Genomic DNA, 15,247 nt, shown 5'->3' with positions numbered 1-15,247 from the left:
ACCCCTATTGACTCATTTTACATAATGTATAAAGCATATCATATAACTACAGATGCAGCAGGGGGAGGATGTGGTACGGGGGTGGGGGGATTAGGAAAAAAGGGAATATTTATTTTATATCAGTAACCACCTCATAGATAAGCTTATATGAGCACAACTTTATTAATTATACCTATTTACAATGTCATCTATGTTTTGCTTGTGATTGTATATGATTGGATGTAGCTTAATACATGTATGGAAGACCATGATGCCATAGAGATAACCAAATGATAAACATTACCTTCGCTTTATTTTTGTCATCTGAATTTCATCTTTGTACCAGGTTATGTTTGAGTCACTTAAAATATTGAAGAACTGACACCAGAGTTTTAAATTCCCAGAGGCATCAGAAAATTGCTCTGCCCGGATCTTCCGAATCACTTGTGGAGCTAAAAGAAAATATTGGGAAGATTATATCGTACTCTTCAAATATATTCATCTGGACATTTAAGCTGGCCATACACAATTTAATAAAGGTTCCTAACATGCTGGATTTGGGTATCAGCTGACGATCTGTAAGGGCCTATCCTACATTTCAATTATAATAGATATACTGTACGCGATTTTATGCACTTACTTGACTATGCCATGAATTACATTCTTTTGAAATCAATGTCAGAAGATATTGGGCTACATAATTAAAGGGTTTGTCCAATACCTAAAATGTCCTTTCTAAATAATGATCTTTACACCCTAACCACCTTGGTAATTATTTTTATTACACAATACCCTACACTTCTACCTATCTATCTAATCCCAAGATGTGTTTTTTTTACTTCACTTTGTTTCCCATCATTGTGAATATTGTGAAACCTATAAGGCTAAATTCTCTTCCAGTTTGATCCCCAAATCAGTAGCTCTATCAGGGCTTACTTCTGGAGATCTGAAAAACGGGATTCGGTAGTATGTGCTGAAGGGATCATTGTCTGTAATTAGGCAGACAATGTCACAGTGTGCACTGTTGGACATCATTTTCGGCCACATCCATTTATTTAAAGCAGGCAACAAAACGCAATCGACCATGCTTTGGTGCCAACCTAACATAGGCAGACACAGCTGAAAATGATATCCGATAGGGCACACCATTGTCAGACTGAAGAACATTGGGTCCACCAGAGGACTTGATTCTGAGGGCCCAACTTTCATGTATACAAAACCAATGCATTATCATTAAAGTGGCTTTTCGGTCCTAGACTACTTTCCATCAGGCACTGTATCAAGTGGTATAGCCATAAGATACACAATGTTAGGGTTCGGTTCTACTTGCTGATTCGATCGGTTATCATGTGATTGCTCAGATACTGTTGAAATCTAGATTGTGGAGCTTGGATCTCCCCTACTCCAGAGCTCCATAGCAGCTGCAAGGTTTGCACTATAAACTCTCCTGAAGTAGAAGCCATGGGCTTCTGAAGGATTATCCGGTTCTCTGGTGGGCCAGTCCAACCCGGGACTACAGAGAGAGTCTGCTTGCACTATGACAGTTAATAGCACCTATCAGCGCATGCGCCCCAATCCCATTTTCCAGGCTTTTAGATGTAAGCCCTGACAGAATCACAAACATGGGGATCAAGTGCAATATGGACCAGGCTTTAGACTTACACACTTTTGCACCTATATAGTGCTTGGCCACAAACAAATACTTATCCCAAAAGGAGATTTCAACACCCAGTATGAGAAGTTTCTACATGATTTGAAATTGAATTCAATTCCTGAAATTCTGAACATGTCTATTTACAGTGGTCAGATAGTACAGCACTCTCAGAGAACATACTTTATTAAGTAGTGTGACAAAAAAAAGCACGAGGGCAGTAAATTAACTGAAAGATATGTGTATTTACGTCATATAGTTAGTACTCCAACTTCTCTTATTTCATCAGGTGACCACTTCCCTTAAACCTACGCTCAATAGTTCACATATCCTATGTACATAGCTTTAAAAAGCTTGATGAGCAATAGGTTATATTAACATTATTATCCTGCTTACATGCCACCCCCATATGTATTCATTTCCTGTTTCACATTTTCAGAAAATTTTGGAACATATCAACAGTAAGGATTATTATTGTAATTATCCAAAAATCTGTAAAATAAAAAAACAATGAACAGGACCAATTAAGATAGTCATATACAGTATATATCTTTTTACTTCATACTGCAGAATGCCTCTAATCAGTAGAGGATGTACATTACTAGTAGGTTGTTCAAACAAACTGAACATTTCAAGCTGTAATTTGTGAAGTATGTTGGGTTTCCGGAAGGAAGAGGAAAGTTTTAAATGGAAGGCTACTGGATTGACAACTTCAGTTATTTTAGTTGGACCAATGAACTTGGATCTTAGCTTAGCTGAGGGGACTTTAAGTTTATTACTTTTAGTGGACAACCACCCCTTGTCACCAACCCCAATACATGGCCATTCCTTGAATCTTTTATAAGCAGAAGAGGTCCTTCTTCCTTTACCCTTCTCAAGTTTTCTTGACACAGCAGCGATATCGCTATGTGTGATACCTACCTCCGACCGGCTCTTTATCACAGGATGCAGGCCGTGCGCAGTATGCGTTTTTGCGGCGCCTGCGTCCTTTTGATGGTGCGCCAACCAGTGCCAAACGCAACTTGTTGCAATTTGGTTGCGCTCTGTCAAAAGGACGCATGAGCCGCCAAACGCATACTGCGCACGGCCTGCGTCCTCTGTGATAAACATAGGGGACGCATGACGCATTCAGCGTCATGCGCCCGGAGGCGGAGCTACCGGCGGAGGCACGGCAGGGGGCGGGGCTTAGCGGCAGTCGTGCGGAGGCCGTCGCTGTGCCCTGAAGCGCAAATGTGAAACCGGCCTTACATATCTTTGATGTGGTCTGAAAATCCAGTATGTAACTGATTGTGAAGTGCCTGCTTATTGCACTGTGCGTCTATGGCCCAGAGCCGAAATGTAGTAAAGTACTCATCAACAGTACTTCATCACTGGCAAAGGACGGTTAATTTACTTTCTGCAAAAATGCTACTTAGTAAAGGTCCTCATATAGAAGACCAAGGGCCTCAGACAATGCATCAGTTGAGGAGGGTTTTGATGCATCATAGAGTAAGGAGAAGGACCAAGTCTGTTGGGTCTCCCTAGAGAAGGGAAATGATTAGTCTAACACACTGTCTCTCAATATTAGATTATTTTGGGTGGAGCCTGAAGTACAGCTGACAACTTTCCAGAAAAATTATCTGATAAATTTAACTTGGGTTCAGAAATGGTTGACGGCGCTGGAGTAGTTTGAGCTGGAGCAGTTTTATAACGTTGAGTCCACACTGCAAGGTCCCGAACCAACTAGGTCAAGCTGTGTATTTTATCAACAACCATTTGGAGGTGATCCATGATTTGGGGCCAGATATACTATGACGGGGCCGTGTGCATGGTAGCCTGGCAGCGCTTAATAAGGCTTCTATAGACAAACTTTGTGCTAGCCACTCGGTCTAGCAGATCACAGGGGTTGCACTGATCCTCACCCTTTAACTCTGGTTAGGGATTTGGATTGAAGGAGCAGAAATGTAAGGCACAAATATGGTCAAAATACAGGCTGAGGTAAAGCATTAGGAATCAAATTAGCAGGTCAGAAGCTGAAAATCACGTGTGAACCAGGTCAAGGGCTTCTAACTGGCAAATGAGTATAAATAGAATTTAATTCCCCCCTAGGGCTAATAGTAGGGAGTTAATACTAACCAGAGACAGAAGTTAAACTCCAAGCATACTGATTAGACTGTAACAAGTACCAGTGAATTTCACAGGACTATTGTTTTGTCACCTTACATCATTAGGCAACAGACATGGAAAGAGAGAGAGTTGATACTGACACAGATGTTGCATAGATGTTGCACAGACATCATCCTTTTCTGGGTCACTTGACATAAGAACCAATTTCCTCTTAATCACTTGTGGTTCTCATTACTGTACTTGAGGATACCTACAAGATTCTAGCAATTTCCTGGATTGACTGACCTTCTTATCTTAAAGTAATGATGGACTGTCATTTCTCTTTACTTAATTGAGTGGTTCTTGCCATATTCTAAGTTAGAACAATTGTAGAATCGGTCTCATTACTAATGTGTACCAATACTGCCTCTACAAAACACACATTTGAAGGTGGCTGAAAACACTTTCTGGAGATAGGTGATTCCATTGATTTTACTCTTGATGACATATACCTATTCAATTGAAGCCAGGTGACTACTCGATGAGGCTGCTTGAGAGAATGTCAAGTGTGTGTAAAGCTGTCATCAGAGTAAAAGGGGGATAATTTGAGAAGTCTAAAGCTTAACATATTCTGGTTTGTTTCACATGTGTTGCTTTACTCCTTGTTTTCATATGTTCTCTTTTGTGGATTTGATACCTTCAGTCTGAATTTATAAAACATTAAAGCAATCTACTAAATATTGTGCAGAACCTCTCATGTTGTCAAAACAGCCCATCAAGGCATTGGATAATTAAGAATTCTGAATGTGTTACGTAGTATCTGTCATCAAGATGTTAGCAAATCCTTTAGGTTATGTTAGCTGTAAAGTGAAACCTTCATGGATCAGTCTTTCCAACAAATCCTACAGATGCTCGATCTGATTGAGAGCTATGTAATTATGAGGCCAAGTCAGCAACTTGAACTCTTTGTCATATTCTTCAAACCATTATACTGCTGAATAAGGCCCCTTATTTACATAGAATTGTGTTGCGTGAAGTTGAATACTTGTTCCGAAACGTTTAGGTAGATGGTACATGTCAAAGTAGAATGTACAGGAATATAAGGAGCCAAGATTTCCCAGCAGAACATTGCCCAGAGCATCACCAATTTTCAGCTGGATTGCCTTTTTATAATAATGTACCTGGTGCCATGGTACGTAATGCACATATACCTGAGGGCTGCAATAACTCTTGCGCCAATCTGCTGTTTTGCAGCGAGTTGCAATACACTTTATTTTTTACACTTTTTTATAGCCAGCATTAACTTTTCCAACAACTTGTGCTATAGTAGGTAGCACAGTAAGGCTAACATGGTTAGCCTTTGCACCACAAAAGCATCAATGAAACTTTGGTGTCCATGACCTTGCTGGCAGTTTACTAGTCAGTTATCCTTTAAATTATTCATGCTACCTACTGCCATTTAGTTTTTTCTGTGACGCTTGCATCTACCATTGCTGCTTTTAATCTGGAATAAATAAAGAGGTGTTTTATCAAGACGCGAGTGCTGTATCTTTCTTATTGTTGCTTAGTACTGTCACGGGGCAGTAGGGAAGAAACAGGAGACGTGGAACCTGGGCCCCTGAACTGCCCCTCAGGCTAAGGAGGTGCCCTAACTTTCCTTAACTTGGGGGGTACACTGGATGGTAGTGAGGCCCAAGTCCCCAACCTGTCCCTATCTCCTGTTTAGCCCTGAGCTAAACACACAACCCCCTCCCCAGGAGGTGAGACAGGGAATAAAGCGAACTGCACCCAATAACACACAAGGGAAAATAAAACAGACACCATGGGGTTAAAGCAACTAAAAACCCAAACTTAGCTTTATCTGCTGCCAATTGTCATGATCCAGGTTGGATTAGGACAGATAAATGCACTAGTAACATTTTTTTTTCCTTAAGCTGTGTGCTTAAAGATAGTTTTGCCCCCAGTGGCCATTAGGGTCATTGCACTGTGGTGGTTTCAGTTTAGTGCACGTGATTATAAAGCAGGTGTGATTGCTCTGGCTCTGCTATAAAAGAGTGTCAGGTGTTACAATCACTGTTTGGTGATAGTGGTCATTTCCAACCATCCTTGGTGGAGGAAGGAGCTAGAGAGAGTTCCTCACAGCACAGTCAGAGTCCTGGTGTGGAAGGAGTCACAGAGGGGATTTCCTTGCAGCTCTGACAGAGCTTGGTGGCAGCTATTCAGGAGGAAAGTTGCATTCTGGTAGTGGAGCAAGAGCAACAGAGCAAAGCTAAGTGGTGTTTCCCTGTTTGTCACTTTCCTCAATGTGTGTTTTAGTGCAGTGGTGGGATTAGTTTCTGCACCGTCCATTTCATTAGAAAGGGCTAGGTGCAGGGCGAGCTAGGGTTCTTAGGTTCCAGCTCGGCGACAGGTGCGGAGCCTGTATAGGGACTGTTAGGAGTGTAGAGTCTGGCTCAGGGGAGTGCAGGAGGTCTCCACGTCCCCGTTCCCTATCGCAGGACCCTCCATTGTATCGGTTTCCCTGGTGTTTCCCCTTATTATTTAAATTCGCCCTGCTGGAGGCGGTGTATCCAGTTTCATTTGCAATTCTGAAATTCGCCTGCTGGAGGTGGTGTATCCGGCTGCACGTTATATTATTTAAATTCGCCCTACTGGAGGCGGTGTATCCAGGGTCACGTGCGTGATAGAAATTCGCCCTGCTGGAGGCGGTGTGTCCAGTCACACGTTGACCATCACACCAATGCTCCAAGCAGCAGAGAAAGGCACCCGATCAGCATCCAGCAGCAACTCCACTACTCCAGATAACCTGAACCCCCTCTCCACCAGGTAGTCTTCACCAAGGTTGGTTAGCAAATGACCAGTATTACCAACAGGGAGCAGCAGCAGCAGCTGATGACCTTTTATAGGAAGGAGGGGGGAGGTCACCACCTGCTGACTAATTAAACATGTAGTAACACCAGCGACCACCGGGGGCAAAAACCCAGCAGTCGACCAACTACAGTTTAGGTAACACCAGTGGCCACCGGGTGCAAAGCTCCATATTAACCCCCCGAGGCCAGAAAGGAAAAAGGTTTATACAAGAGAGTCCAGACTCTGACATAGATCCAAAAATGAATCGTGACAAGTACCCACCATGAACCCTGTATTTGAATATACTATGAAAGCCTATTTAACACATTTCAGTACCAAACGGACATTAAAACATTTTGCAACAAAAAGAGATTTAAAGGGGCATTACCATCTCCAAGATCCTATCCCAATACATAGTATTTGTAAAAAATAATAATATTAGCAAATACCTCCAATTAGAAATGTAGTATAGTTCTTCAGATTCCATATGTCACTTACTTCATGTAGGGAATTGCAGTAGCTTAGGTAATCATGGTTACGACCACTAAGAGCTGTCTAACTGTCATTATATCAGTGGCTGTAATCATGGATACCTAAGCTACTGCTATGCCCTACATGAACTAAGTGACATAGCGAATCTGAAGCACTATACTACATTTGTAATTTGGAGGTACAATATATTCTAACATTATTAATATTACACCTACTACATATTGGGATAGCATCTTGGAGGTGGGAATACCCCTTTAATCATAATTCCTTAAAGGGAAGCTGTCAACACCGACAGGTTTCATTTGATATATAGTTGTGCTAAAAAATTTACATACCCAGGCCGCATTTTTCCTTTCTTGGCCTTTTTTCAGTGAATATGAATGATAACACCAAAACTTTTTCTCAACTTATGATTAGAGGTTGGGTGAAGCTATTTATTGTGAAACTAATGTGCTTTCTCTTTTTAAATCATAATGACAACCAAAAATATCCAAATGGCCCTGATCAAAAGTTTACATTCCCTGGTGATTTTGGCCTGATTACATGCACAGAAGTTAACACAAATGGGTTTGAATGGCTACTAAGGGTAACATCCTCACCTGTGAACTGTTTGCTTGTAATCAGTGTGTGTGCATAAAAGCTGAGTGAGTTTCTGGGATCCAGACAGACCTTTGCATCTTTTATCCAGCCACTGACATTTTTGGATTGTGAGTCAAGGAGAAAGCAAAATAATTGTCAACTGATCTATGGGAAAAGGTAGTAGAACTGTATAAAACATGAAAGGGATACAAAAAGATATCCAAGGAATTGATAATGCCAGTCAGCAGCGTTCAAACTGTTAGGGCTGGTGGAACGCACCAAATTATAAAGTAGTAGTAGGTGCGTTCGCAGCCCGGGGTCCACCGTGCAGAGGTGGTACACTGCTGCTAGACAATGGCGGAAGAATAGAGCGGCGTGAAAACAGTCACATGTGGGTTACATCACCCAGTGTGAGCAGGAGCGGACTCTGTTAATTCACAGAGCCGCACAACCACTGAACGTGGATACGGGAGCCTGTTTAGCTCACAGAGCCCGGCCAAAGAGCGCACAGCAAACAGCCACAGAACTCTACCCCAAGGACACGGGGTTAGAGTCCCTCTAGGCCCACTGAGTCAGCGGCGTCGCTACCACGAATGCCGCTATAGACGCTGGCTATGGAGCACTTGCACTGAGGCGTGCTGAGTCACTGATGGAGACTAAAGCCTGACTCAAACTCTGGCCTACCTACGCCTAAGCCTGGGTGCTAGCAGGCTAGGCTGCACAACACATGCGTACCAAGGGTAGGGGTTTCATAATGAGTCAGTCACCAGAGACATTGATACGTGCATGCATCACTCACTCCATATAGTCTGAAAATACAGGCTATCCTAGCACATGGCCGAGCGGCCATGCAAACCTTTTATAGCCGCGAGCGTCCGGGACCTTCCTGGCTTCTCGGATGGGCCAATCCGAACAGGAGCAGGACCTGAGCACGTGACCTTTGATCTCCAAAGGGAGATCACTCCACGGGCATGCTCAGTGGCCCGACATGGGGACATAGTCCCTGGACAATCTCGCTGCTGAGCAGCTTGTACAGCCATAGCTGTGCCAGAGGTGGCAGCCAAAGCAAACCCACAGAGCTGGTCTAGGCAGAGTGCCGGGACCAATGAGTTTGCTGAGCAACCTCCTCTGTGGCCGGAGAGGAATGGGAGTCCGCTGGAAGCAAGGCTCGGGATTCCCACTGTGCAGCGACAGGAACCCGACGCCTAACATTACCCCCCCTTCTAGGGCCTCTTCCTCTCTGAGCCTTGCTCCGCTCAAATTCCGCAATGAGAAGAGGAGCGTGGATGTTCTCCACCGGCTCCCAGGTCCGAGCCTCTGGACCATGACCCTTCCAATCCACCAAGAAAAATTTTTGGCTCTGCATCATCTTGCATCCCACGATGGAATTGACCTCAAACTCATCTGACGACAGGTCTGATGTTCCGGCAGATGGCCCAGAAAACCGGGACATGTGAACCGGCTAAAGGAGAGACACATGAAACGTGTCCGAGATGGCCAAGTGTGGTGGAAGAGCCAGGCGATAGACCACAGGGTTGATCTGCTCGAGGACCTTGAAAGGACCAATATAGCGCAGTGCGAACTTAGCGGATTCCACCCGCAACCTGATGTTTCGAGTGGAGAGCCACACCAAGTCGCCAGGGGCGAAGGTCAGAGCCGGGCGCCGGCGAGTGTCAGCGGAGGACCTCATTCTCTCCTTGGAGGCCCAGATAGCATCCTGTGTGCTATCCCAAATGTCACGTGCCTCCACTGCCCAGTCTGCCACCCTAGAGTCAGTGGACGACACAGGCATGGCCACGGGGACACGCGGATGCTGGCCGTAGTTTAAGAGGAAAGGGGTCTGATCGGTGGAGTCAGCCACAGCATTGTTCAAGGCGAAGTCCGCCCACGGCAGCAAGGGTGCCCAATCATCCTGCCTAGCCGAGACAAAATGTCGCAGATATGTCACCAGGGTCTGGATGGCTCTCTCCACCAACCCGTTCGTCTCAGGATGATAGGCCAAGGAGAGATTTAGCTCAATGCTGAGCAGAGAACAAAGCTCTCTCCAGAACCCAGACGCAAACCGTGCAGGCAGAGAACATGTTTAATAAACAACGCTGCCAGACCCCGTGCCGATGGTAGCCGAGAGAGTGGTACCAGATGCACCATCTTGGAGAAATGATCGGTGACCACCCAAATGACAGTGCTGCCGCTGGACTTCGGCAGACCCACCACAAAGTCCATACCGACCATCTCCCAGGGCCTGTCCGCAACCGGCAGAGGATAGAGTAACCCAGCGGGCCGCTACCGAGAGGACCGATTCTGGGCGCAAGAGACGCACGCCCAAATATAGTCCCTGACGTCACGGGCCATATGTGGCCACCAGTACGTCCTCGCCAGGAGTTCAGAGGTCCGTTTTATCACGAAATGGCCACCCACCCTGGACGAATGGGCCCAAGAGAGGACCTCCGGTTGCAGATGGGCAGGGACCAAAGTCTTGCCCAGAGGTACAGACTCGAGAGCAACCGGAGCCATGGTCCTCAGGATCTCTGATGGGACTATCAACCGAGGCTCCTCCTCCTCCGTTAACACCACGGAGCAGGAAAGAGCATCGGCCCAGATGTTCTTCTCCCCGGAGAGAAAATGCAGTGTGAAATGAAATCGGGAGAAGAACAAGGACCATCTGGCCTGGCAAGAATTCAGCCACTGGGCTGTCTGTAAATAGACCAAATTTTTGTGGCCGGTGAACACCTGGAATGGGTGGCGAGCCCCCTCCAGGAGGTGTCTCCACTCTGAGTAGGCCAGCTTCATTGCTAGCAACTCTCTGTCACCGATGGAATAATTCCTCTCCGCCGGTGTGAAGGTCTTAGAGAAGAAGAAGCATGGGTGCTTCCGACCTTGAGAGTCCTTCTGAAAAAGGACCGCTCCACCGACGGAGGAGGCATCCACCTCCAGGATGAAGGGCTTATCTACATCAGGGCGATGTAGAATGGGAGCGCTAGTGCAGTGGGACTTAATCGAGGCGAAGGCCTTGGAGACAGTCTCCGACCACAGCTTGGGATTTGCACCCTTCTTGGTGAGGGCTACCAAGGGTGCGACCAAAGTTGAGAAATGGGGAATGAATTGGCGATAGTAATTTATGAACCCCATAAAGCGCTGCACCGCTTTGAGAGAATGGGGTTCCTGCCAATCCATCACTGCCTGTAGTTTGGCAGGATTCATGGACAAACCCTGGGCTGAGATGATGTACCCCAGGAAAGGCAAGGACTCCTGCTCAAACACACATTTCTCTAATTTAGCATAAAGAGAGTTGGCCCGCAGGAGATCGAAAACTTTGCGAACATCTCTCCAGTGGGAGTCAATATCTGGAGAATAAATGAGAATATCGTCCAGGTAGACTACTACCGAGGTGGTAAGCATATCCCGGAAGATGTCGTTCACAAAGTCTTGGAAGACGGCTGGAGCGTTACATAGCCCGAAGGGCATCACCAGGCACTCATAGTGCCCGTCTCTGGTGTTAAAAGCAGTCTTCCATTCGTCCCCCTCACGGATGCGAATCAGGTTATAGGCTCCCCGCAGATCAAGCTTAGTAAACACTCTCGCTCTCCGTAGCCTATCAAACAGTTCCGATATCAGGGGCAGAGGATACTTGTTCTTAACGGTTATGGAATTAAGGCCCCTGTAATTGATGCATGGACATAATTCTCCATTCTTCTTTTGGACAAAGAAGAATCCCGCTCCCGCCGGTGACACCGACTTCCTAATGAATCCTCTGGCCAGATTCTCCCTGATATACTGAGACATGGCCTCTGTCTCTGGGAGAGATAGGGGATATACTCGACCCCGGGGAGGCTCAGCAGCGGGCAAGAGGTCAATAGGACAGTTGTAAGGGCGGTGCGGCGGAAGGGTCTCTGCCGCCTTCTTGGAGAACACGTCTGCATACTGCTGATATGGCTTGGGAAGCGAGGAGAGATCTGCAGGAACCTCAGAAGTAGCGACCTGTATGCAGTCCCTCAGACACCTACCCTCGCAGGACTTGCTCCAACCGAGGATTTTCCCCGAAGACCACTCTATGTGGGGAGAATGAGATCATAACCAGGGAACCCCTAGGAGGACCTGGTCGATCCCTTCGGGCATAACAAGGAGAGACAGCATCTCCTGATGAGAAGGAGACAAAGAGAATCTCAGTGGAGCCGTCTGGTGGGTGACTTGGGACGGGAGTGTCGCCCCATTCACCACTCTGATGGTGACTGGTTGAGGGAGTAAGACCAGGGGGGTTGCGTGTTGTTGACCGAAGGCAGATGACATGAAATTGCCCTCTGCCCCAGGATCCACACAAACCTCCACAATCAGAGTGAAGAATTGAACTCTAACGCCCGTTTAAACAGGAGCTTGGAGGAGAAAGTCGCGGTGTCTAGTAGGCCCCCTCCGATAACCACTAGACGGGAGTGTTTCCTAAGCGCTGTGGGCACTGGTTAGCAAGGTGCCCAGTCAACTGACAGCGGAAGCAGACTGGAGGTACCCGCGCGGACCAGGCCCTGGACCCCGTGCGGGACACCTCCATGGCCTCTGGAGGCTCGGGGGGGCTGACCGGGAGGTTCCGGTGGTCTAGCAAAATTTGGATCCAACTTATATCGTTGACGGGACCTGGAGCGCTCCAGCCCTCACTCAGTGAAGCGAATGTCTATTCGGGTGGAGACCGTAATGAGCTCCTCTAAAGTGGTGGGAACCTCCCTGGTGGCCAGGGCGTCTTTGACATGATTAGCCAGGCCTCTCCTGAATACAGGTATGAGAATCTTATCTGGCCACTCCAGCTCCGAGGCCAGAGTTCTGAAGAGGATGGCATACTGGCTGACCAGAGATGCACCCTGGGTTAGAGCCAGCAACTGAAGTACGGCATTGTGCGTGACCCGAGGGCCCAGGAACACCTGCTTCAGAGCGACCAGGAAATGGGTGGCATTCTGTACCAGGAACTCCCCGCGCTCCCACAGCGGGGTGGCCCACTCCAGGGCCCTGCCCGACAGGGGGGAGATGATAAACTCCACCTTGGCCCGCTCAGAAGGAAATCGTGTGGCCAGCAACTCCTGGTGAATGGAGCACTGACTGATGAAACCCCCTGCATGAAGCACTATCTCCCGAGAACTTCTCGGGCAGCGGCAGGCGGGACAAGGTCGGGGCAGGACTGGTCATGGAGACACGGGCTACAGCCTCTGTAGCTGCTTGGACGGTGACCGAGGTAACATCCGCAGCTGAGGTGGAACGCTCTAGCGCTGCCAACCTACCCTCCAGCTGCTGGATGTACCTATGCAGTCGCTGTTCGTCCGCCATTACTAGCCAGACCCTGGCACTACGATAATGTTAGGGCTGGCAGAACGCACCAAATTATAAAGTAGTAGTAGGTGCGTTCACAGCCCGGGGTCCACCACGCAGAGGTGGTACACTGCTGCTTGACAATGGCGGCAGAATAGAGCGGTGTGAAAACAGTCACACATGGGTTATGTCACCCAGTGTGAGCAGTAGCGGACTCTGTTAATTCACAAAGCCGCACAACTACTGAACGTGGATACAGGAGCCTGTTTAGCTCACAGAGCCCGGCCAAAGAGCGCACAGCAAACGGCCACAGAACTCTACCCCAAGGACACGGGGTTAGAGTCCCTTTAGGCCCACTGAGCACGCGGCGTCGATACCACGAACGCCGCTATAGACGCAGGCTATGGAGTGTGGAGCACTTGCACTGAGGCGTGCCAAGTCACTGATGGAGATTAAAGCCTGACTCAAACTCTGGCCTACCTACGCCTAAGCCTGGGCGCTAGCAGGCTAGGCTGCACAACACATGCATACCAAGGGTAGGGGTTTCATAATGAGCCAGTCACCAGAGACATTCATACGTGCATACATCACTCACTCCATATAGTCTGAAAATACAGGCTATCCTAGCGCATGGCCGAGCAGCCATGCGAACCTTTTATAGCCACGAGCGTCCGGGACCTTCCTGGCTTCTCGGATGGGCCAATCCGAACAGGAGCAGGACCTGAGCACGTGACCTTCGATCTCCAATGGGAGAGCTCTCCACGGGCATGCTCAGTGGCCCGACATGGGGACTTAGTCCCTGGAGAATCTCGCTGCTGAGCAGCATGTACTGCCATAGCTGTGCCAGAGGTAGCAGCAGCAAGCAAACCCATGGAGCTGGTCTGGGCAGAGCGCCGGGACCGACGAGTTTGCTGAGCAACCTCCTCTGCGGCTGGAGAGGAATGGGAGGCCGCCGGAAGCAAGTCTTGGGATTCCCGCTGTGCAGCGACAGGAACCCGACGCCTAACACAAACTATGATTAAGAAATGAAAATCAGGGGCTCTGTAAAAACAAAACCACGGTAAGGTAGACCAACAAAAATATCATCCACAACTGCCAGGAAAATTGTTCAGGATGCAAAGAAAAGCCCACAAATAACATCAGCTGAAATACTAGACTCTCTGAAAACTAGTGGTGTGGCTGTTTCAAGATGCACAATAAGGAGACACTTGAAGAAAAATGGGCTGCATGGTCGAGTCACCAGAATAAAGTTATTACTGCGCAAATGCCACAAAGTATCTCACCTATGTAAGAAGATGGACAGGGGCGACCTCTCTTGTGCCAGTTCCAGAACTGTCGGGGCTGTCACCATTGTTGCCCGGGGGAAAGCTTTCCATCTCAGACCAACCTTTGCACAACAGGGGGCGTGTCTTTTATAAAAGGGGCTGTGCGCGGGAAGGGAAGAGGAGACTTGGCGGGAAGACAGTGCTTGCAGCAGGGGAAGTTTGGTGCTCTGTCATTTGAGCAACGTGACAGCGCAGGCCCACACTATAGAACCCCGACTGTCAAGTGCAGTGACTGTGAGCAGAGACCTGCTATGTGCCTGCTGGCTCCTGCATCTGAAAGTGCCAAACGCTCCAGGCTGTTTTTTGCTGCACGTGTGCCACCTGAGACAGACCAGGTGCCTTGCATAGAACTGTAAAACAAGAAGACACGTCACTCCGAGATTTACACTGCACAGAAAAAGATACCAGTCCCAATAATATGTAGACAAAAATCCATCACTCAGAAAAAATAGATTTTTTATTCACATTGAAGTAATCCACATGGTTTATACTAAAATGTAATGTTTCGGTCTCAATCTGGACCTTCTTCAGACTGAATATAAGCAATAAAAATACAAGAAAAAAGCATAATTAGTCCATGTTACATAACTGGTTTCATGCACCTTGTTAACATCTACTATATAATCATCTAATTCTGTCTGTCTGTTTGTAACCAAAATCCCGCGTCGCTGATCGGTTGCAGCCGGCCGCGACCAATCAGCTACAGGCGCAGTCCAGCCGCGAATTGGCACAGAATTCGAACGACGCACGCCAACGCTACCGCCACCGTTGACGTGGGTCATCTCCTGCCGCACGGAGGTCATCGGCGACGCAGACGGGAGATGACCGGCGCAGCGCTCAATGTGCGGATGGTACCCAGGGTCCGGAGGAGAGGAGACTCTCCTCCAGGTCCTGGGTACCATAAACCTGTAAAAAATAGAATTAAAATAAAAAATAGTGATATACTCACCTTCCGACGGCCCCCGGACTCTTTCCCTCCTCTCACCACGCGCCCGGC

The 15,247-nt window shown here is 47.6% G+C and overlaps 1 protein-coding gene across 1 annotated transcript in view; it reads right to left on the bottom strand.

The window, feature by feature from the left end:
• The window catches only part of ALPK3 (alpha kinase 3), a 142,994-nt gene that overhangs the window by 49,973 nt on the left and 77,774 nt on the right, over nt 1-15,247 (bottom strand). Inside the window, exon 8 of the mRNA XM_073579366.1 lies at nt 284-431. Coding sequence (XP_073435467.1) covers nt 284-431 — 148 coding nt within the window. The remainder of the gene's footprint in view (nt 1-283; nt 432-15,247) is intronic.

The sequence above is a fragment of the Dendrobates tinctorius genome, unplaced genomic scaffold (assembly GCF_039654945.1).
Source record: "Dendrobates tinctorius isolate UK_male_01 unplaced genomic scaffold, ASM3965494v1 ptg000062l, whole genome shotgun sequence".
NCBI lineage: Eukaryota > Metazoa > Chordata > Amphibia > Anura > Dendrobatidae > Dendrobates > Dendrobates tinctorius.
The sequence above is the reverse complement of the archived record's forward strand: the minus strand, read 5'-3'. Positions and strand labels throughout refer to the sequence as shown.